General features: G+C 34.8%; 1 protein-coding gene across 1 annotated transcript in view; it reads right to left on the minus strand.

The window, feature by feature from the left end:
* Positions 1–2,157: 2,157 nt before the first annotated feature.
* The window catches only part of LOC132947158 (uncharacterized), a 32,449-nt gene continuing 9,240 nt past the window's right edge, over positions 2,158–25,366 (minus strand). The window contains exons 2-8 of the mRNA XM_061017369.1: positions 21,410–21,440; positions 20,090–20,346; positions 18,944–19,080; positions 13,249–13,436; positions 10,793–10,883; positions 6,581–6,758; positions 2,158–4,178 (exon numbers count right to left, since the gene is read on the minus strand). Of these exons, the coding sequence (XP_060873352.1) occupies positions 3,729–4,178; positions 6,581–6,758; positions 10,793–10,883; positions 13,249–13,436; positions 18,944–19,080; positions 20,090–20,346; positions 21,410–21,440 (1,332 nt within the window). The 3' untranslated portion in view covers positions 2,158–3,728. The remainder of the gene's footprint in view (positions 4,179–6,580; positions 6,759–10,792; positions 10,884–13,248; positions 13,437–18,943; positions 19,081–20,089; positions 20,347–21,409; positions 21,441–25,366) is intronic.

The raw sequence follows: 25,366 nt of genomic DNA on the forward strand, positions 1-25,366 counted from the left end.
TTTCACGAATTTAATATATATTTCGTTCGCTAACCTCGTCATAAAAAAAATATATAATACTATTGTACATTACGATTTTATTGTTGTATAAAACTACGTGACAATATTATTATTATTATTATTATTATATGTTTACACGCGGATTTCGACGTTTATCGCTTGCTCTTCGGACATTTTTTTAATATTATTGCCTTCTAAACTATAATAATAATATGACGTGTTATCATTGTAATATACACTCGCAGTTCAGAACCTCTAACACTCGGGAATTCCGATAAGTTTCGAGAAAAACAATGTGTTACAATAATTATTGCTTATTCGAATAGAGTTGACGGAGCTGCGATGGTTCTATATAATATTATTATACGTTGCGCGTACAATATTCTTACAATTATTATTGTGCCTATTTATTATATTCAAACGTCAAACTCGATCCGAATAATTTAAATGTATAATATAAATAAATAATAACGATATTGTTATATTTTAGTTGACACGTTTAAATTATCAACTAGGACTAAAAGACAATCTATATATTGGTTTTTGATCGTGCCGAGATCACGATGATTAAAACACCACCATAATATTATTTTGAATATTATTATTATTACATACTTCTACAGTAGGTCTACTATCTATCGCCTAAACTTGCAAAAATAGTAATGTTCAATTTGTTTTCTCTCATTATATTATTATTATTATTATTATTATTATTATATTACAAACTATAATACGCATATATTTTGATTTCTATAATAATATAACATTATTGATATATTTAATAATAATAATAATATTATCATTATAATTATAACTGTAATAATATTATATGCAAAAAAATACAATATTACTGTAAGTTGTATTTTGGTAATTATAAAACATGCTGTAAATGTTTGCCGACCTAAAATGTATGACGACCAATTTTATTATTATATGATTACTCAGCTACAATATTATAAAAATATTATGTTATATTATATTATATTATATTATTATATTATACATGATACGATTATAGCATCATAATTTAACTACCATAAAATACTGTCCCGTACGTTCTAATTATTATTATATTTTATTAATATCAATACATGTATTGTGTATAACTCTTTTTCGGAAATTTTTACAAAATCAGGTAAAACAATATTAGGTTTTGCGTGAAATTTGTACATTGATTTTTTAACACACACCTAATATTAATATATGTTTATATAATATGATTTAACAATAAATTACGATATTAGATCTACACGGTTTTATATTTTATTAGTTCTGATGCAAGCCATATTTTACGATACTTTCTTTCTCGGCGAGAAAGTAATAAATTATCTCGAATGCTTACTTCAAAAACCCGTCCTGATGAGGTTTAGTCTCCGAAAATATGTTTTGGATGGATTTTTAAATTTCTGAAATAGGGTTTTTGATAACTTTTCGTACGTCTTATTGTAAATAGGTATTTAAACGCCCAGGCAGACCGACGTAATATTTTCTGCGAAAATCTGTTTGGAATATATTAATAAATTATATTATGAATCCGTCGTGTTAATGTATACAGGGTGCAACACAGAAATACCTGACAAAATATATAACTAACTTACGCTACGTATAACACATATATATTTTGTTTTAATGATCGATATTTGTAATTTTATTTTTTTGCTTTTGCGTTCGCCATTACATATTAATTATTATTTGCATAACATCGCGACAGTTTTTCCTGTTGTAACGATTCGAGACTCGACGTCTCGAATAATAAAACATATTATTATTATTATTATTATTTATTCGGGACACCGTTTGTCGGCGATCACCTTGTACACCGGTATTGCACTTTTACAGACGAAAGGGCGCTATAAAAATAACGCCTGTTTGATGATCGGGCTCTTATTATTATGACGTTTATATTATTGTGCACGGTGAACATAAATGGCGGTGTAGGGTCCGGGACACGGTGGTCGGACGAAATTAACTGACGACGAATCGACCGTGAAAAAAACAAAGACGAAAAATAATCCCCGAAAATGTCCGTACATCGTTGACGCGCGTGTGTGGGTGCAAGTACGGAGTAAGTATACGTGCATAACAATAATACTTTATCGAAATATATTATTTTATATTTACGAATGATAATACAAATAATAGTTCAAAAAACACGGATGATCAAAACTAAACATATTAATATTTATTCTAATAGTAATATTGTAAATAATACACATGTTTTAAATATACGTTGTATAATACTAGGTGCCTATATAATATTATAATATTATATTAAATTATGATAATAATACCATCATCTTAATATAGAATATAATGCTCATAAAATTGCCTACGAGCCTCATATATCAATTTATATCGCTCGTCCGAATACAAAATAATAATAATATTAAAAAAAAAAAAAAATAATACAGATGTTTAAAATGAACACGTATCAAATACAATTACATTTACTAGTCTATATAAGATGACGAATTAACTACAGTTAAGATTTACTTACGTGTAATAATAATAGTAGAGGAGCGGTGACATGAATAATATATAATATTATGCGTCGTCATCGGACAATACAACAATTGTTATGATAATGACAATTTATTTTTTTATTTATTTATAACATCGAACTTTGTTGACCAAGACTGAATACTGCTCTGAACAGCGGCCTTAATAACATCTCTGTACTATAAAATATAGTGTATATAGTGTTTAATATAATATTAAAATCTAATAATATTATGTCATACTATACTACGGTCGCGGACCAAAATGCACGCAATAGTATCATTTAAATCACGATTCAATTCAACCCGTCGTGGTTATTTTTACACGGTTTGGAACGTATTACGATTTTTATTCGATATAATATTATGAGTGGACGGACGGCGATTGCAGGCGATACGTCAAACGAGGGTATTCAACGAACGGTTGACCCATCGCCAAGGTGTCGGGTAAGAGAAAAAAAAAATCATTGTCAATCCTATATTATAAGATCCGACATAATAATGTAGATTATTTAGTTAGTACGATGGTTGAATTTTTGGCGGAAAGATGGCGGTGAGCTAACGGTGTATTTATAGTATAGACAAGTCAAAAAATCTTCGTTTTAGTGTCTCTCGACCGATGATTTTCTGTAGCACCGAATAGTGGTTTATGCATACTACATGAATAACCAAACGTAACATATAAACAGGGAATTTTTTCAACAGCAAACACTCGTCGTCTCAATCAACTTTCGTTTTTTTTTTCTCAACCTTAAGCCTTAAGGACAACAACGGAATTCGCAATGCATCGGTCGTCTCACGCTTGTTATTAAAATATTATAACGTTTCGATATTTTCATATAAAATTTAAAATATAGTTTTAAAATAAAAAAAATATTGACAATACACCAACATCGTAAAATCGTGAAAATGATTTGACTCGCTATTTTAGTGAAACACAAAACTATGCGCCTACCGAGACAATGTACGAATGTTTGCTGTTAAAATCGTCCTGTAGCCATCGTCCGTGCCACTTAAGCTGTTGGATACCAGCACGAGACAAGTGTTTCGTATAGGTAAGTTAAAAAAAAAAAAAAAGAATAATTTAAAAAACGAAAAACCATCGTGCAGGAATTGAATCGTGAATCAAGCGTCTATAACATGTGTAAGAGGGTTCCGTCGTAATGTAGAGGAAAAACAACTATTTACAAAGATTTGAAAAAATAATCGAATCTGATCGGACGACGGACGTCAGTGCAGCCGTCCCGAGTACGCCGACGAACCGGATGAAAACGACACGGGAAACTTGGACGGTTGACCGGTGCCGGTGTGGAGCCGACCGCTGCCGAACGCGTCCTGTTGCGCCGTCCTGTACTTGGACCCGATGGCCGCCTGCAGCCGGGACGTCAGGTAGCACAGGATCATGGCGGCGACGAACAGGAGACAGCCCAGGACCCCGGACAGGGCCAGGAACGTCCCGCAGTTGTTCTCGGACGCGGTCGCGGCACCGTGGTAGATGTCCTCGGGCATGATGACTGTGTACTCGATGTTCTCCTTGAACTTGGCGAAGTTAGTCGCGTTCCGGTCGTCGGCGGCCGACGTCTGCTGCTGCTGCAGCGCGGTCCCGTTCCCGGTGCCCGGCACGTGCCTCCTGCGCCTGCGCCCGTGTCCGGAAGGCTCGAACAAGTCCAAACAGTATTCCTGAAAATCGCGACCGTGGTTAATTGGTATTTATATTGATATAGCGTACATTATTTTCATTGACCAGGGTCCCGGAAACCCAAAATATTTTGAACCCCGCTGGACCGGCCAAACATCTTAGCTCGGGCGTTCCCCATACTTGTTTGCACGAAAAACATTGAACTCCCAAAACGCCGTCCAAAAACCCGATCCTACTATAGTTTACAGTGCATTAAGAGTTTATGACACTATAATACTTTGTGATAACGATATTACTAATTCGAAGAAGTGTCGTTAAAAACTACTTTCATATTACAGAGATATTCGCTGCAGACGAATACACAAGGAAGAGAAGACCATTCTTATTAAACAAAACTCAAACTGTTCGTTTATTGAAAAAAAAAAATGCTTGGTTGTGTTGATGATAGTTTCACCCAAAATGCAGAACAAAAAAACATTGAAACTGAACAATATTAAAAATATTTTACCAGAAATAGCTGTTTTTGTGTATCGTGTAAGCTAATCACAATAGTTCATAAGCAGGCTTGGATAAGTGAGCCCTCTTGTTTTTATAAATGTTCTGTGTTAGTATACTATAGAATTATTTAATTACAATACGATAACGAATCGAACAAAAATATAGAATATGGAAAATACACATTAGAATAATAAATAAACACTGAAATAAAATCCACGAAAAAGATATACCAACAAGAAATATTATAATAAACTATAGGGGGACGGAGTGGTCGAGCGGTCTAAGGCGTCGGTTGCGACGCAGCCGGCGCCGGTTCAATTCCTTGGTCATGGGCGGCATTTTTCTTCGGGCAAGTTACGGTGTCCGGAAAACATCCCCCACCCGTTCATGGCAGATACCTACGGGTGCCCAATCAAAAATTCTGCCAAACACAAACACTCACGTGTAAAAACCCACTACTTCAAAACCCTACTAACAGCTAATGGCCATAGATGCCAGGATGAATAAAAATAAAAAAATAAAAAAATAAACTATAACAGATAATATCCGACAGAATAATCATAAAAAAAACCGACTAGGTACGTAATATTATTATTGATAAGGATTCCTTGTTATAATTCGTGGTTTTATCCATGTAATAAAATTGTTATTCAACAATTAATTAAAAAGCAAAATGTCAGTGAAGAAAAAACCACTTCGATCAACACAAATACAATCGAACTACGAGAGTATTACGTAATATTATATAATATTATATTATTGTTAAAATGTGGTAATTTTCGAACGGACATGACATCCCCAGCGACGAGCAGACTTCACTAAAGTCGTCGTCGTCGTCGTCCACTCTCACCCTAGATTCCACCGCGGTGCGAAATCGTGTCGGTCGTTCAATTTTAACGGTTTTTCAATAACATATTATTATTGTGTCCGAACGCCAAACACACAGAAGCGAACCAGCCGCCCAGCGTGTGGCCGCCACTCGACGAAACGCTATTTACGCGAGACGACGCGACGCAAACCGAGTGGCAACTGTGTAATTTACGACGATCGTGTTGTGCGTATACACGCATTACAATAATATCAATAACATTATGCACGTATATTACAACCGGACGGACGTCAAGTGAAAAGTCGACTACGGCGACGTCCCGACGAAATCGTACAAGAAACCACAGACTGCACACACACACACACATACACACTCACATGCACACACACACACACGCACATCAGACGGATTGGAATCCGAAGGAGAAAATTAGTTACACGAGCAGATCGAGGAAGCGGCAGCGGATGCAGATGTACCTAACTCGTCCGTCCGCCGTAATAGGTGGCAGAAGGAGGAGGTGCCACTGAATTGTCGAGCTGGCTGCAAGCTCTCCACGCGCGGACGACGGTATAATGACAACACGCCATAATATATTATAATGCGATTCGCGTGCAGTTTCAGCCGCTTCGCCGAGACGTGTAAATATATACAAATACATTATAAATTATATGTTTACCTATACCGTGTTTACGGTACGACATCAAGTCCCGCGCGAGACCGCTAAGATAAACATTATAATACGATAACGTATTGTATTGCCATGGTGGACTTGACGCGTATTAATTATTATTATTAGTGTTTTTCACGTGTAGAAAAAATACATTTTAATCATACAAGTAGGTGAAATACAACCGTTAGGTTATTAACTTGGTAGAAATTTAAAACGAACAGGTTTTTTTATATAAAATCCGAACTTTGTGGTTTTTTACTCCAAATTTATCAGTTTGATTTTTTTTTAAGTATTAAGCCACTATATTCTCAGTCATTTTTCGCATGTACATTTTATGATATAGAGGGGGTGGGGCAAATTTGGATCCGGCCATTGAAACGCTATACAAGTCAATCGGGGCGAGTTTGGCTCTGATACCAATCGCATCGAGTTGGGCAGTGTCTCACCGGCTGACAGTCGTTGGCATCCATGCATGCTTTGATCTGCGAGTGAATCCACAACGTCGATCGCTCCTTCATGGTGCTCAACAGGAACGCCTCAAAGTCCAAAAACACTTCGTTGTGCCTTTCCCGGTACTTGGCCGGCTGGTGCGGGATGATTGTCGCGAAATCCCGATTCCGGCATCTACAGGTGTATGAAAAATAACAAAATAAAAACATGAACATTATTCACGGTCATAATGAAAAAATAACGCCATCGCACCGTCGTACAGGTACCATATTATTATTCGCCTTCTGTCGTATAGGTAGAGGTTTATAGGTTCCGCGCTGGTGAGCCCATCACTGGGTCACGGGCAATTTTGTGTTGTTTACGCGCGTCTAATAATAATATGTCTCCGTCATAATATAGTATCATAATAAGATATTTCGTCCCGATTCCCCGTGTGTGGTTTGTCCACGTAACATTGTAAACGTCGTTCGAAAATCGATAGTTGCATACAATAAAAGTTCCATATTACGAAGACTCGTGGCGCCAACAAAAAATGATTAATCTAGATTAAAAACTGTATTTCGGAAATTTAAAATTGTGCAATGGTTCTCAAAAAAAAATTTCAATAGATGGACATTTCAACGTGTTATGTTCATCGCCGTTGTACGTTGGTAGATATAATTATTATATTATGATAGGTATCAATTATAGTTCTAGGTATAACACTTTAACAGTATATACGCGTAATATTATGATGGTATAGTCACGCGCTATAAACCCAACAAGTCCTATTTGGTAATAATACGTATGTGTGACCCACCTAACGACGTATGCAACTTAAAGTCGACAGGAGATCGGAGAACGTATTATATTATTATACACAATATTATATCGGAAAATAAGAAAAGAAACACATCATGATAATTATAGTAAAGTATGGTTTTCAAATAAGGTGAGTAATAATTTTCTATAGTAATTTATTTAAAGTATATTTTTTAAATGTTATTGCCGAAAACCAGCGTATTTGCCAAGCACGATCACCCCTATTTTTTTTCATATAATAATGCATGTTTTTAAATCCTTAGATTTTTATCATCAGTCCTGTATATACAAATTTTTTTTTCCAAATGAGAATTAAACTTTTTACTGAAAAGTCAATAATGTTAAAGAGATATTTTTTTTTTTTAGTAGGTACACGAAGTTAAATAACTCAAAACTTTTCATTTCGAATTTCGATTAAAATATATATAATATCATCTAGTTATCAACAAACTGTAAAAATAGGTGGTCTCATTTGAAAAAAAAATAAGTTTGCGTCGGAAAGCAGGACAATTTATTATTTAACGGTATAGAAAATACTCTGTATATTGTAGTGTATGATATATAAATGTAAATGTATGTTAGTGTGTGGTAATTTGTCTCTCTCTGTTCGTTTATCTCGCCTCCTATCCACTCTCCACCCCTAGTAATAATGGCAACTCTGTTATTGTGTATTCATTTTATAACGGCGAGTCTTAACCCTGATGGAAAATTGGCGCCATCGGTCTAGAATCGTGGGCCGTGATTTATAAAACTTCTCCCGAAAGTTATTTGTATTCAGTGTTGGCGTAACTATTTCGGCTTTAATAATTTTTTTTTTTTGTTTGTTTATGTTAAAAACCGACGCCAACAACGATGGTCCACCGCACCGAATTAATAATTTCCGTTTGAAAAACGCTGTAGCCCATAGAATATACATCCATTATTAATATTATTATAATACGTCGCGTGTTCTAGTTATTAAAATATTAGTAAGAACGTCGTAAATTACCGTCATTATTATTTCACGAGAATAAAATGTGTACCGCTTCTGGTATGCGTGCAACGCTTTATGTGACGTCATTGTGAATTAAAATAAAACACCTCATATACTTCCAATGGAGTTTGTAGTCAGTGGCGGCGAAGGGGCTTAAGGTAGCCATATAATATGGAGTTGGAGTGGAAGATTAAAGGCGTATCGAAATATTCAAAGTATGAGATGTGCCTTCCGTTCAAAGAAACGTTTATCGATAGGTAATACAATTATATAGGGCAGAGTCAGTGAAATATTCATTAAAAAACAAAATATAATGTTCATTCGACTTTTTTGTAATATGCGTAAAAGGCGTAAGTACCCACCTAAACAAACGGTCGTTTTTAAATCAATTTAATGTACAAATCGTAGTAGAACAATTCAAGAGGAACCAAATACTCCACGTATTCACTGGCTTCACGTATTGCACACAATATAATATGTAATATGTACATATCGTCTTATGCAAATATGTACAGTGCGCATCTATTTACCAAAGTCACAATGAACTGTACTATGTTATTGTATTATACAACATAAATGATAAATATAAAAATTCAAAAAATATTTTTGATAACGGTAAACGGTCACTTTGTACGGTCCATTGTTCAAAATGTATAACGCGGACACTTTGTACGGTCGGGTAAAAAGGTACATTGCAGAACGCGGACACTTTGTACTATCATAACATAAAGTATATATATTATAAATATAAGTTATATACCTAAGTTAGCAAGTAAATAATACTATATATTATATATGACAAATTTTACTAAATTTTTGGACGGTTTTGCGAGCAATACAATTGGATGAATGTGGCAATAGACTTCATAAAAGACAAAAATCCTATACTGCTGGCAATAATAAACTATTTATTTAACAAACATCAAAAAAAGGAAATAACAAATATGGAATTTTTAAATTCCATATATTATACATGTAGTTTTTAAAGATTTTTTTAAATATTAAAGAATGGAAATTTTATATTTTATAGATCGTTAATTTTGACGAATTATTTCCATATTATAGGTAAAAAATTATATTTTATTTGTCATTATGACATATTTATACTGTACACATTTTTAATTTGCTTTAAACTAATATCTAATATTATAATACAATTAAGATTTATAATAATATTATTGTTTGTTTGATTATTTTGATCATTATTAATATACCATGAAACAATTTACTTTTTATTTTTAGTTTTTCTATTTTAATAATTTACATTATAATTTATAATATTATATATACTTACTACTTAGGTATATAACTTATATTTATGATATATATACTTTATGTATATAATAGTACAAAGTGTCCGCGTTCTTCAATGTACCTTTTTACCCGACCGTACAAAGTGTCCGCGTTTCGCACTTTTAATGCTCGACCGTACAAAGTGACCTAGAACCTTTGATAACAGTCCCGCATTGATATCGAATTTACGTGAAAATGTAATATTCTTTATTTATATCAATTTAATTCTTCAAATAAGGTATATCTCTCTATTATAAATTAAAATATACCAAAAAAAATATTGGAATTTTTGTATTTCAGTGAGTTTAGTTAAAATGGCAAAAACCGAATAATACAAAAAAAATCAATTTATTTAAAAATGATATAAATTACAGTTATGAGTTTAAAGTTGGGGTTGGCAAGCGTACTGAGCAAGGGACCAAGCCCCCTAGTATAATATTGTAATAACATTTAAATAATACATTTAGTTTATTATTAATTGGTCCTTTTTTTTATTTATAAAAATACAATCGATTTATACAGTTAATATCAATATGTTTCAGCAAACGGCGATTAATGATTTTATTAGTATTTGCATATTTTTGTGAAATTACTACAATAAATACATCAAAATAAGCCAACAATTATTGGTTTTGCGTAGGTATATACAATACAGTGAAGTTTAAATATTTTATATATTTTACCGACTTTTCAAGATTTTCTAGCAAAATATTATTTAGAATTGTTTTTATGAATATTGAACATTGGTAAAATTGTATAAATTTACGGTTATTTTTTTTTTTTTTTTGAGAGTAAAAAAAATTATGATATTTATTATAATTCTTCGAGTATTTCACGTTATTTGTTTTTTTTTTTATCTATTTTGAAATTCATTCTAAAATATCAAGTTTTTCAACTATTCAATCGTTTATCTACTTTTCTTTTAAGTTTTTTTTTTCATCACTAACAATATATTATGTAATGAAAATATGAGTTCACTGCTCTATATAGGTACTAACTCTAACTTCAGTAAAGACTAGTCGGTCGGTCTGTTTTTTTGTGAACACTTGTAATTTATTAATTTATGATATTATTGATATTATATTCGTTTATTTCATACACATTTAATTAAGTGCTATAAAATCATATCATTGACACTTACCCGTCTTTTACCAGAGCGACACTTCCAGATACGTGTGCGTTGTCAGGATCTGGAGACACGGACACTTCCATCAACTTGACAAACTTCCAAGCTAAACGGAAAACAAAGGTTAGTCGATCAATTATTGTTACAATCACACGATATATAATCAAATTGCAGTGCAATAATAATAGCAGGTTCCGCTCGTAAGGTTAAATAAATGGTAAATAAATTGCGCACACAGAATGAATTTGTTTAATGTATAAACTATAAACAAGTAAACAACTGTTATCGTTTCGAAAAGCATTGACTATTATTATGCATTTTTTTATCGTAAAATTTTTGTTAATTAAATGAAACTTTTAAATATTTATACCACCCTTGTTTTCTCAAAGACTCTGCAGCAAGATTGTGAAATTCAAAATATGAATTGTCGTTTAAAAATAGAGTTGTCAACACAGTTTATTACAAACATATAATGAGTGAACAAATCATGTATACACTTGTGAATAATAAAATAAGAATTTAAAAATAAATTTAATCTTTTAGGAATAAAACGTTTTACCTACCTACTTAAATATTCATTTTGATTAGTATGTATAATAATATGTGACATGCGTATATTATTATGTTATGATGTATGAAATTGCGTACAAGAACGCGAGCGATTTTCTTCTCGAATCGTGTACGTGCTATTTATTCCGATAAGTTATTCGTCAGGAGATCAATAATTAAAGCGATTTTACTATTATTATTATTATTATTATTATAAATATTATTATTGTTACTACACTCGTCAGAGGTGGTTTTTAACCGAATTAGGTACACGATGCGTTTACTTTCTATACAATAGCATAATTAATTTGACCGGGAAAAGTAACTCTCGATCGGCGCTGGTGGCCGCCGTATCATCCGATTAATAATATTAATATGCTAATTTGACGGATTATCGTGAGGCGTTTTCTTTTCTTTGTTGTTTTTTTTTTTTTTGTGTGTAATTTCCTGTAACGTCCACGGACGCGGTGGTGACATATTAATTTCGATCTTTGGGCTAGCTGTAGGTCATCATTCGGTACAATGTCGTCGTCCGAACTGTCGTATACAAAAAAAATATAAAAATCAAAAAATTGTTTGACGATAGATAAAATTGGTAACCTGCACTGTCGTTTTGCAGATTGATGCGCGAAATCATGGCTCGCTTGGTAGGCGGTAAGTTTGTATACCCAACACCGTGATTGTTGTCGTAACGATTTTCCGACATGACGAATAGCTGTACTAATGTGCGACGAGGACATAATAGGCAGAAGTGGCGTGGTTAACATAAGGTTTTAAATGGGACATATGCCCGAAACGGCCGGAGCTTTGTAAAAAAAAAAAACAATTTGAGAGGTGGGTTATGGTCAAAGTACCCACCTAAATATAATATTGTATGTCTATAATATAGTTTGATATGATAAAATAGTATTATATGAACATTTTCGATTGTTCGTAGCATACAAATATCTATAGGCCTATTAACTAAGTTAATAGGTCTATGCAAATATCAATTACCTCGACACTGATAATAGATAGGTGGTATGCGTATGCGTATGCGGTTTGCATACCACGGTAGCAACGGTTGGGGCACGGCTATCGTGTCGTGTGCCTACTATCGTGTTCTGATTGGCCGTTATAATGATGATAATATATCATGCACTCAGCATGCGATCCACTAGAACATTTCCAGAGTTGGACTGAGCCCACATTTTGGCCATGACACGACACGACACGACAGACGACGTAGCTGTGAATTCGGCTTAAGTCACCTGATATCACACTATCAGAGAACCTACTCCAAACTCTGTGATATATTATTTTAGACACCTGTAGCAAATGTCATAATAGTTCTAAAATCGTATACAGCGTACACATAAGCGACGCTAACATATTCGGAGCGCGCGTGACGATTTTATGCTTAGCGAGTTTTTATTAATTATATTTTATTGCTGGCTATAGTAGGTGTGTATACCATAATATTATGATGTTCACACTATTTGGACTTGAACCTCAGTTATCAATGACACGACTAGAAAATTAAAGATATGAAATCGAAATTTTTCCATTACCTAACCTGTGTGAGCTGGACACGTTTTGTGCTCACACCAGACTAATATTGTCTTGTGGAATTAAGACTTTTGCGTCATCAATCGAAATAATTAACTGTAATAACACATCGATGGTTGTCTGTGTTTTTTTTTTCATTAAAGCTCTATAGGTATAACATGAGGTAAGTAAACTAAATTCCTATTAAGTTGTCCTATTACGATTGTTGACAATACCTAATCAAATCTACATAAAACTAAGCCTAATATTATTTAAATCATCACAAAACGTTAGAATTGGCTTAAGCGTTCACTGTCAAACAAAACACTCTGTGCAGCGTATACATATTACACAAATATATGCCTATATTATAATATTATACATATTATATATACCTGAATGTGGGTTGATCCTGGCCCGGAGTTGAAGTTTGGTACCGATGGGTACAGCCTGGTCGACTGGCAGTTCGCTGTTGTGACTCAAGTTCGTCAATCGGGCCGGCGCTTCCTTGTACAATGCCACCTCGTACTCAAGTCTCCCGGGCGTCTCTTCCACGACTCCAGAAACTCGGGCACCATGCGGGCTGTGGGCAAACCGAACAATCCGTTAAGTCACACGATATCATACATTGGACCGCGTGTACACCGCAGGTATTGGATACCCAACAATTTGAAATTGTTTAAAAATAACCGTTCAAGCTTATTGAAATACGGTAAAATATTAAATCAAAGACCTATATAGGTAAATTTACCTACCTACTCTGTCCAGTGAGAGAACGCATCGCGCACCGACCAAAACTGGTTCCCCTACGCAACACCCTGCCACAGGGAACCGGTTTTGATAGCACGGCGACGCATGGGGATGCGCGGAATCGACGCGTTCTCTCGCTGGACAGAGTATACTTGAGATAATATTTAAACCTACAACGACAATCAAATTTACCTATACCTAACGAGTCATAATTATTTAAGTTTTTAGTTTTGTGACTGCCAACACAATATAATTGTGACAATGATGCGTGAGTACTCTAAATCATTCGTTGGCTATGCTTATAGGTGGCCTTCTGGTTTAAACCACTGTTATAATATAATATATATAAGTACTTATATATTATAGTTTTCGGCGCTATAATATTAAATCATATTATTATATACATTATATTATTATCATATTGACATTTGTCACGTCGGTATTTTACGGTACCGCGTGGAACGCGCGTTACGTACGTCAAAACATTTATTGTGTCCTGAAGCCAATCGGCAATCAAATAATAGAAAAATTTTCACACACACACACATACCATATATAATACATCGCATCTTTAGTGTGTCATCTTTCATAGGTGTGTGGCAATTGGGTCAGTAGGCGAAACGAGCGGGCGCGAAAGAGATGTCCACGGAGGAGGAAGCGAGCGCAGTACCGTGAAAATGTGAATTTAGGTTTTATTTTTTTTTTTCGCGATCACGTTCGTCTCGGCCATATTGTTTATTTAAATATCTTCTTCTTTAAATACGCACACGCTCGCGTACACACATAGACACAGACGAACACACGTACAGACACACATGTATCGCGTATTATATAGGACACGCAAATAATAATGATGATAATAATACGAATAATGATCGTTTTCTTTTCGCTTATTCCGCCGATATGTCTATATAGATGTCTCGCAGAAAAACTTATACAAACTCTCAATGTGTATTGTATTTATAGTAGGTGGTGGTGTCTGCGTACCCACACATAGATAAATTCCATTTAATAGTATAATTTGTTGTATGCTGCAGTGTATATATTATAAACAATAAACATAATAATATTATATCGATACACTGCACCACGTGGATGAATCGGATAAAAAAAATTGTCACCGTTTCTAAATTATGGCGAACAGATAAATAATGCCAAGAAAACGTCAATAATTGTTGTAAACAAAATCTTTTTTTTTTTTAATAGAATACGATATTTTATTATTTAGGTTTATATTATAATATAATATAATATGCATAGTTACGTCTTATCGCACAAAAATAAAGATTTTATTAGCCGTCGCGTTTGTTTGTAAAATATATGTTTCTGAAAAACAATTTTAGTTGACGCGCGTTTAATGCGATCACCGTACGTTTTTGAGGTTGTTAAAATATACCTAATTATTGTGATTGTATAAAAAAAAAATACAAATAAAAATAAAAAGCAATCGATGATTGTATAGCAACGAAATAAAGATGATCACTATAATATGATTTCAAATTATTTCCCTTAATATTAAATGATGTTTTTAGTTATTATTTTTTATTATTTTATCATGAACACTCAAGTATGTCTTTATTACTTTTTTATCAAACGTTTTTTTTTTTAATTTTTTTTTTTTTGACACAGAGTTTATTGAAGGGTTAGTAATTTGTTTTGGCTACTGTGTATAGTTGAACTTTTTTTATGTTCAGCTCCTTGCAGTTATGCAGGTTTTAAAATAATGATGTCTAAACAAAATGGGTAGATTTTAAACGTTAGCCAGGTTTTTGTTTTATGTCCAACTTACGTGACTGTTATCGTACCTAATACCTACAACTATAAATTATAAATAGCATAGAGTACCTAACTGAACAAGGATTATAATTATTTCTGTGAAGTCCAATAGTTTATTATTTTTTTGACATTGGAATTTTTTTTTCGAAACGTTATAAGACAACACTCATTTTTTATTAAACGCGTGAATTTCGAATTAATTTCCATTGGATAGTTTGGAATCGTGTGGGAAAAAAACGAAAACTATACTGTCGTATCAAAATATCGATTATGCATACGAATGATTATCACGTGCCTATATTATATGATCGTAAGACTCGATCGCTATAGAAGATTGTACGATAACCCATTACGTATTATACACCATATGGACAATTATTAATGCATTCATATTTAATACTTTGTAAAATTGTAACGGAAACGCCGACGAATGTTTACGGCTAAAAGTCGTTTTTGTTATCACCGTTGTCGCACGCGGTGTTCCAATAGGTACGTCTTTTACTCTTTGCTACACAATATCATATTATTATCACGGTCGAGATAAACTGGTGCACAAAATAATATAACTACATCAATCTTGATCCACAACTCGAAATCGTTATGGTCGCTGAGCGTCGAAATTTAATTTGATTAATGGCTGCACCGACGGTCGTATACGTTGTTATAAAGTCATTTAATATAACTATAGAGTGTTACAGTCATCGGCACCGTCTCGTCGTCGTCGTTATTATTATTATTATTATCATAGTCGTCGGCCGTCGTCATCATCATGAGTAGGTATATCGTTATTCGTAAGTATCGCAGTTGTTGTAGTCGTGGTTGTACACAATATTATATAGGTATATACCCAAACAAATACAACACACACACACACACACACACACACACACACACACACACGAACAAGATCGTCGTCACGGTGTGTACCGACCACAGTGTAAAGAATATACCGACAAACTTACTCTACATACGGGCCAGTAGCAACAGTAGTATTATTCAATAATAATAACAATGATAATAACAAAAGGAAAACGTAACGACCGGGACACAATAACCGAACTATTGATATCGGTCAGCGTGCAGGTACATATTATTATTATGTTCCTATGCGGAATACGCGCATAAGTGTAATACACGTATCTCATCGTATAATGATATGATATATAAACACAGCGCCCGTACTACACATTGCAACGAGACCGACTGTCCGGCGATACCGTTACGCCAATATATAGTCCGTTTCTACACTTTTCGTTCGATTTTTTTCCCGTCCAATTTCGTTTCGAACGATCTCGCCTATATTCTCGTCGCTCTTCTAATCTGTTTCACCGGCATTACGACGACACGGCATTACAACATCGTAGGCGAGAAATTCCCGAGTCCACAGGGTGATTTATCGAGGTCATCAACCCCCATTTTCCCATTTGATACACGACGAATTTATTCAAATTCTGAAATTTTGAAGTATACCTACTCGAACACCGCACTCCCAATTATTTAGATTTTTTGCCATTTAAGAAGTGCCCTGTAGCGGTATTAATTTTTTTTTTTAATGGAATTCGCCCTTTTTTCTATGATCTTTAGGCATTTTTAAAACTGTAATGGTTTAAATTAATTTTTGTTTTAACCCAGTAGCTTTTGAGTTATTTAACTTAGTGTACTAATAAGATCCACGGTAAAAGTGGTTTGAGTTTTGAAAGATATGGGGTTACATGATGTTTGAAAATAATGCTAATTACTAATTACTTAGTAATAAGGTATATATACCATATTATTTATCCATCAATATTTTATATTTTGTAAAAACTGTCTGAGGAGTGCCTCTAATATTAATTATGTACTAAAGTAGAAATATGAAATATTACATCTATAGTTACAATTTATAAATTTTTAAAACTACTTTTATGGACTATTATCCTAGATTACAATGACTCATTTAGATTTAGATACACCAACATCTTCAACAAAATTATATGTTTGATAATTTACAGTAAAAACGGTGGATTCTTATTTTCAAAAGACCATTGTATCACCCCACATGAAACTCCTCAAATGGTATGAGAAAAAACTAAATAATTGAAAATAATAATAAGTGGGTATACTTTAACTTCCAAAGATTTGAATTTGAGTAAATGTATTAATAAATGAAATAATAAGGATGATTTGGGGTGAACAGGCTTGGTAAGTAAATTGGTATATTAGTTATATTTTAGGTTTCGTGTCTGTGCGGTCATCAGATTTGCTCATAATATTATAGATGCCTGTACTGAGTAGGTACACTCCTTCTATAGTACCTATCTACTGCAGATTTCGGTTCGATAAAAACAAGAAACCGGAAATGAATTATTAACGATGTCATTGGTGGCATGTCTCATGGAAAACATTAACATAATATGTGTGTCTATGTCATCTAATGAATAGACTTTATTCAGCGTTTGTGGACACAACAAACGCGTCGTTTGGGGGGGGGGGGGTCTGTGTATGCATTTACACAATTTTTTTTGTAAAATTCCTTCTTTGACCAAAAATAAAACTAAGGCTCCGAATGTGATCTAAATCTGATATTGAATCAGTACTTTGCATTTTTTTTTTTTTAACTTTTTAAATAGGTACCTAGCTATATTTTTCCTGTTCAGATCCAGCCATTTCCAAATTACCAAGGGAAAATGTATCGTTAAATCGTGATGATAAGAATGTATATGATTACAACAATATGTATTTCTCATCAGAATATATAAAAAATAAATTGTACTTAATCTACAAAATACATTCCTATATTATAATTGCTTTTATATTTTTATATCTCATCAGTCATAACCTGTACCTGTAGGTACGTACATGCATTCAATTTTGGCACCAACGATTAAAAAACTGATATCACGTGCCTCCAGGTGCACAGCTCTCGTTATATATCGTTACGCGCTCACTCGGAGCTATTATAGATTTTACGACATTATAACAACATATACATAATATTATTATTATAATATAATATGGGTCGGTGTATACGCACTAAAATGGCATACCTGTGTACACGGCGTTTTTCACCGAATCTATTTAATTTCTCTTCGGTACGCTCGTCCGATATTCTACGACAGTGTGTTTCACTATATAAGGTTTTCGGCCATCGTTTTTTTCCTCCATGCGATACACCGCGCACTCGCGTGTGTTTTACACGCCTGTTCAAACCGTACACTATAACGAAATTCGCGTATTTTTCATATTTTTTTTTTTCAACACTCGAGCAATTAGATAAAGTCGTCAAACACACCTCGTGAGAATATGTAATAATATATTATAACTTCATAAGAATATGTGATGGGTTGACGCGTGTGCGGTATTTTTTTTTCAAAAAAAAAAAAATTTGCCAAACCACGTCGCGTCTCACGATTACGATGCCGCTGCCATTCTCTGCGAATAACCGCATGGCAGCGAAGCGGTCGCATCCAGCACGCGCGACCAACAAGGCCTATACCTACACCTGCGGCTATATGTTATATCCGACTTACCTTGCAAATTGTAATTATAATACTATATTATGTACGAGACGTTGTGCGGACTTACAAACTTCCGGCGAAACCGGCGGCTTTGTTCTCGATCACTGTCGGTTCTGGTGGTTTGCACATTATGATCAGCTCTTGGTCGGACATCATGACGACGCCGGGGAACTGCGGAAACCACACTCGGACGTGCACGAAACCCTGGAAAAACACGCGTACGGCGAAGGAAATATTAATACGACGTAAGTATAATATAGGTAGATATAGTTTTCAAAAAAAAAAACTATCGAGTTCGAGACCCGCGTGACATCGATTAATTCACCAATTCACGTATCTAATTTTATAACAATAGCATGGGCCTCCTATATATTATGGGGCTTTATTAGATATAAGTGTTTTAAGTTTAGATAAACCGGTGAGCCGTTAGCACCTATAATAGTGGTCTAACAGATTGTGGGATACCTAACCCTGACCCCTGAGGCAACTCACTCCGCTCATCGATAAAACTCAACATAATCATAACTTAAAACTCCGATTTTATACATCGAAGTACTTCAAAAAATACCCGGATTTATATTGTTTAAATTATAATCGAAAAAAAATTATTATTTTGTAACGACTTAAAACTGTGTAAAATGAATATTTTCATAAACCTTAATTGTTTTTGAAATAATTAGTGTTCTTTGATAAAAGAATCACCATGTTCACACAAATTTTTTTTTATTAATTATTGTACTTTGCATGTTGAACTTTTATAGTATTATCATTGACTATAAATACCAGATGCCTAACTTTATAACTGTTAATACTCGGTAATATATTTCTTGGATATTTAATTTGTAGTGAGTCTTTTTTCACGGTTGTTAACAGATAAAATTAACAGATGTAAATGCAATGTCTAAAAATGTCCTCAGCCTGTAGTAGCTCTATAATGTTAATAGAATTATAATTTATAATCGTCCCGCGCCGTTAAAGTTCACGCACGGGGTCGTCCAGATTCTGTGTCGCTAAAACCGGTAGAGATCATCATAATATAAAATTAAAATTATTTTATGCGATCTCCGCCAATTTCAATGCGATCTCGCACGACAAATCATAATATAATATACACGACATGATGAGCCACTGTATTTTCCCTATTTTTCCCGGAAAAATTGAAATGTGTAATATAATATTATATCATAACGATGTACAAAAATGTGTAACTTACGTTTCGCCTGAGCACGCCGCACCGCGTGAAGTCGGTGACCAACAGGTTGTACGTCAGCAGGGACACGTCCGACAAGTCGGGTCGTATCTGGCAGACAGGATCGATCAACGGGTCGACGGACCGGTCGTCGGCGAACAGCGGGTGCCCCTTGAACCCGTCGGGCTTCTTTAGCCGGGCGGATATCACGTCTTTGACTCCCAAAAGTGCTTTGCCCACCCTCAGCGAGTCCGTCGAAAACGAACACTGTATCTCGGACACTATACAAACACGGCAAAATAAAAACAAAATGTCACGCACGCGCATAAATAATATTATACTGATTTATTATTGATTATTAGTTAATTATTTATTAATGATTTCACGAACAACAAGATGATGATTTTTTTCGAGGAAAAATGGATGTTTTGTGCCGGGAAAAACGACTTTGTTCTGGAAAATATTGCTATGAGATTGATTTACGCGTCTTACGTGCAGTCGTCGCGGGTAGATATTTTTATCATATTGTGTTGTACTTATGGACGTTGGTTTACGTTTACCCGTGTATAATATGTGGCGACGCGTTTTTTGACGGAACGTTTAATGAACACTCAATATAATATTACTAATATAATATAACGATCGTGCGTCGACGATTCATCACATCGCTCGACCGACGTCCAATTATTGTTTTATTTTTCTTCACTTTCGTCGTACGATAAAGACATTATCGTTATTATCATTCGCGTGTTGTGCCGTCGAAACAGACACGCGGCAAACAATACACATTATTACACACTCGAAAACACGCACACCACAACCGTCGTCGGCGGAGGAAGATCTATTTAGAGACGAATACTATATAATACGACTGCCGCCAATAATTAGGTGCCGTTGAATCTAGACCGACGCCGACGCCTCAGCGTTTTTCGCACTCGTCTGGTCCGAATATTATGGTTCGGATTAAAAGTGCATTTAGCGTGAAACGTTTTCGTAGCGCCGACGACGACAATTTTATTATATACGCTGAGCACGTCGTCGTAGAAAATAAAAAACGTGTCATATATAGTAATACAGTATAATATTTTATGAAAACGAAATTAGGACGTTTCCGCGAATGGATCGAAAATCGAAATACAACGCGAAGACATTTTCAATTCCACTGCATCGTAATATGATTTCGGGCGGTGGTTTCCGGTTGGGTCAAAACTAGATATTCTGTAGGAAACGCGGGAAAATTCTAACGCCGGTTTAGCGGAGGATGGAACAAAATATAACGCCGTCAGTACGAATAAACGAACGAAACGTGCATGATCGTTATTTATAATATAAGCATACACTTACCATCGTAATCTTGAGTAGAAACCTCGTGTGTCTGAAAAATAAATAAAAAGATATTTAAATACTCTGATATAAATCGAATTACCGATAGTTCTAATACGTAAATTAATGTATAGAAAGTCAACCGCGGATATTGTAATTATTGGAAAACTCATTAGCTGTTTTCCCATTTTTAAAATTATCGTAATGTATTAAACACGAATCGATAAACAAATCGTCCATAATGGATGATTGATCCACTTTTACTGCGGACACATACCTATTATATAGGTATACACACAATAGTATCTATATATATTATATATATATATATATATATATATATATAACCATATCACACCGATAAACTTGACCGTAATGTCGTTGACTTCAGGCATCACACCTGATTGATTAACGTGAACGTTTCTCCATCGAAATACGAGTTAATGAAAACCCAAAAATAAAAAAAAATCGAGAGTACCTGCAATTTGTATATTATATATTATAATACTCCGATGACTATAACTATTAAAGTCGGTTATCTCTGGTCAGCAAGGCGAAAGACGAAAGATTTATTTTTTTTTCAATCTAGAGATTTAAACGACGTGTACACGTATTCGATGAATAAAACGTCCATTAAATGGAAAAAAAAAACCGATATTTATTGCGAATAATATAACAAGACGTTAAAATATCGATCTAGGTTTTTGTTACGCGGTTCGTTACATTTTAAATACAAAGAAAGTATGCTCTTCGGAGGCAACACAATTGCAAGTGTGGATTTGATTGAATAAACATTTAATTGTACTAAATAGGTTTAAGTATACTGTACGCGCGATACCTGCAGCAGCCGCAGAACAATCAGAACCACACTCGACAGTAATTGAAACGTATACGCGAACCTCTTCCGGGCTATGTGCGGTGTATAATATTGTAATACGTATGTAAAACATTTGACCGAGTTTCGTCCGACCCAAAATAATTATATTATACAACTCTGTGCACTTATCTGATACGTATATTATTGTTGCTATCATTTCGTTTGGCGAGGAGAACGCGTTTCGATTGCTAATCGCTGCGCGGATGCGGTGGTGGCTTATATTATACGAAAATCTGCGATTTGGGACACGTTCGTACCGCGGAGCGGACGATAGGAAATGTCACAAAACATTTCCCATGGAAAACGTCGTCTCCTGATAAAAATTGTTGTTGCGAGAGTAAAAAACAACGAAAATTAAAAAAAAAAATCGTGTCCTGCTTGTCGACGCGAGCGGCGGCGTAACGAGACGAAATCAAAAGGAAACTCTTCCGTCCTTTATACCGGTATACTTACCGCGTAATAATAACGACGATAATATTATATTTTATACCTACGCGTATCTCTGTGTCGATCGGTCGCGGCGGAAAACGTCGTCGGGTGGCGATACGTATCGCACACGAAAGGAACCCAACCGTGTGCTGTGTGTGTGTGTGTGTGTGTGTGTGTGCGTGTGTTTACGGCCTACGAAAAACCCACTCGGAGACGGAGTTTTTACCTACCCATTAATACGATTTATACGCGGCGGTGTATTATATATATATGTAACGTAACGGGACGCGATATCCGACGGGCGTAGGTATACACGCCATACATTATAATGGTAATAATATTATTATTTTTTTTTATAGACGATGAAAAAACCGAACGAGGTATGGCCGCACGACGAACGGAATCTATCGCTGGAGTTCCGAAGACGCGTGTACAGTTTTTCCGGGCACCGTATTTACAATATGTATTACGGGTATTATAATATCGTATATACAAGAATGATAACGATAACGATCGTTATTTATATATATATAAAGTCGAACAGTTTATGTATACACAGAGGTACTCGCGGCGTGCTGTGTGTGTGTGTGTGTGTAATATAATATCGTGGAGGTAAAACGATGATAATAATATTATATTATGGCCAATGATTTTTCCCGCGCGCCCGAATCGTGATTGGCGATATTTTTCCGTTTTCCTGTTTTCCGCGGCGTTCTATATATATGTTATATTATTGTTCGTACACACGCTGACACACATAACTGTTCCCGCGAAAAACAGCTCGATCATCCCTATATAGTGGTAAATACCTAGTGTAGGACCGGCGCGACCGTATATATACGTCATTGTTATAACAATAATATTTTGTGCACATATATATACGACTGTGGGCAATACGCGAGTTTCGTGAGAGCATAATGTAAGCATAATATATTATAAAGTGATACGCAAACTATATAAATGTATATAGCGTCGTGATCGTTTCTATATACGATCCACGTCTTTTCCCGTTCGTTTACGTCCGGTATTTTTGACGTTTTTTCGATTTTTGTACTCATCGATGGGTCGCGCGACGTTCTGGTTTTGGCTTTTTTTTTCTTACGTTTTCCATAAACCGCCGAGTAACGACTGTTCGTGTATATTATATACGCGCGTTACACCCGACGAGACGCGTACACGACGGATAATTTCCGACCAGTAGGGCGGCGGCGGCGGTGGCGGCGGCGGCGAACTCGGTCGACCAAAAATTCTTTGGTCCGCTGGATCAAAAATACGGTTCTTGTACGCGAGACGTATTCAGGGCGCGACGCAGACAACCATAATAATAATAATAACATACCGCGTATATGGTACACCATTCGACATGTCCAATGGTGGCGCCTCAATGTGCCTGTGCACAATATACAATATCCGTTGGTATACTTGATATTATATACCGCGTCCTGCAACTACAACAAGACAACTGGATGATGCGTATATTATTATACAGTGTGTGCGCGGCAATCGGTTTCTCGTTTTTTGTCGCGCGTTTCCTTTTTGTGCGGATCGTACATCGCCGGAGTATATTATTCGTAGTTATCCTGGTTGGCGAACGGACGTGATGGTGCGATAATATATTATGGTGGTTAACGACACTCTTGTACGCCTAACGCACTGCGGCTGTGTAGTATGGAAACATAATATGATATACCTACATAGTAAATCAAACGAATCGGTACGAATATCGAAAATAATCTACCGATAGAAAATCTTGCCACGAGAAAAAGAAAGAAAAAAAAACTACCTCCATATAAGCATAAACAAGTTCGTCGGCCACGAGATGACATAATAATATAAAAACAAAAAAACGTTTTTGCGCCCGCGGATAATTCATAATAATGGCTGATATTCGGATATTATATGGTACCTACAGCCCACGTGATCTTTATACTATAAGTATTTTTTTATTGAAAGATTATTTTCGATTTTCGTACTGATATTTTGTTTGATTTGCGCTATATTTTGTATTCTATTATATAGCAACGTGTAATATACAGTGTACTAGAGTTGTAAACTATATCACTGTCACGTACGCTCGCCAACTTTATTATGTAGGTACCTACATCGTCGACGACACGTATTATTATACGTATATTATTCTTACAATATTTAACTTGTTACATTACACTAATACGTATTACAAATTATAAGGCGATAATCGACCATTTCGTTCGGAAAATAATAATTAACGCACGCAATATTATATTATTTGATGTGCCGCGTGAATGCGAATTTGTACTCCTATACCAACAACACAATAACATTGTAGCGTTTATTTTTGTCTCTTTTTTTTCTAGAGAAAAGAAAAAGAATGAAACCATCACGTCTATGTTTTATTGTTGTTCATCATTGATTGTTGTACTTACGAAGTGTTGCAAGCACGTACTAAAGTGAAAAAAAAAACATTTAACTGTCGATTTGATCGTACATATAATATATATGATCAACATTTTAACGCGAAACGTTTTTATTTTTCAATCACTAGGTCGCGTGTCCCTTAGTATATTCTAAACAACACAAACATTTATATTATTATGTTTCATCATCAACAATTATATGTAGGTACATGGTCTCCGAAACTCGTTTAAACGGTCCGAACGTAGGTATATTTATTTTTTTCGATTTACACCGAT

Source organism: Metopolophium dirhodum, chromosome 6, assembly GCF_019925205.1.
Source record: "Metopolophium dirhodum isolate CAU chromosome 6, ASM1992520v1, whole genome shotgun sequence".
In the NCBI taxonomy this organism is placed as follows: Eukaryota; Metazoa; Arthropoda; class Insecta; order Hemiptera; family Aphididae; genus Metopolophium; species Metopolophium dirhodum.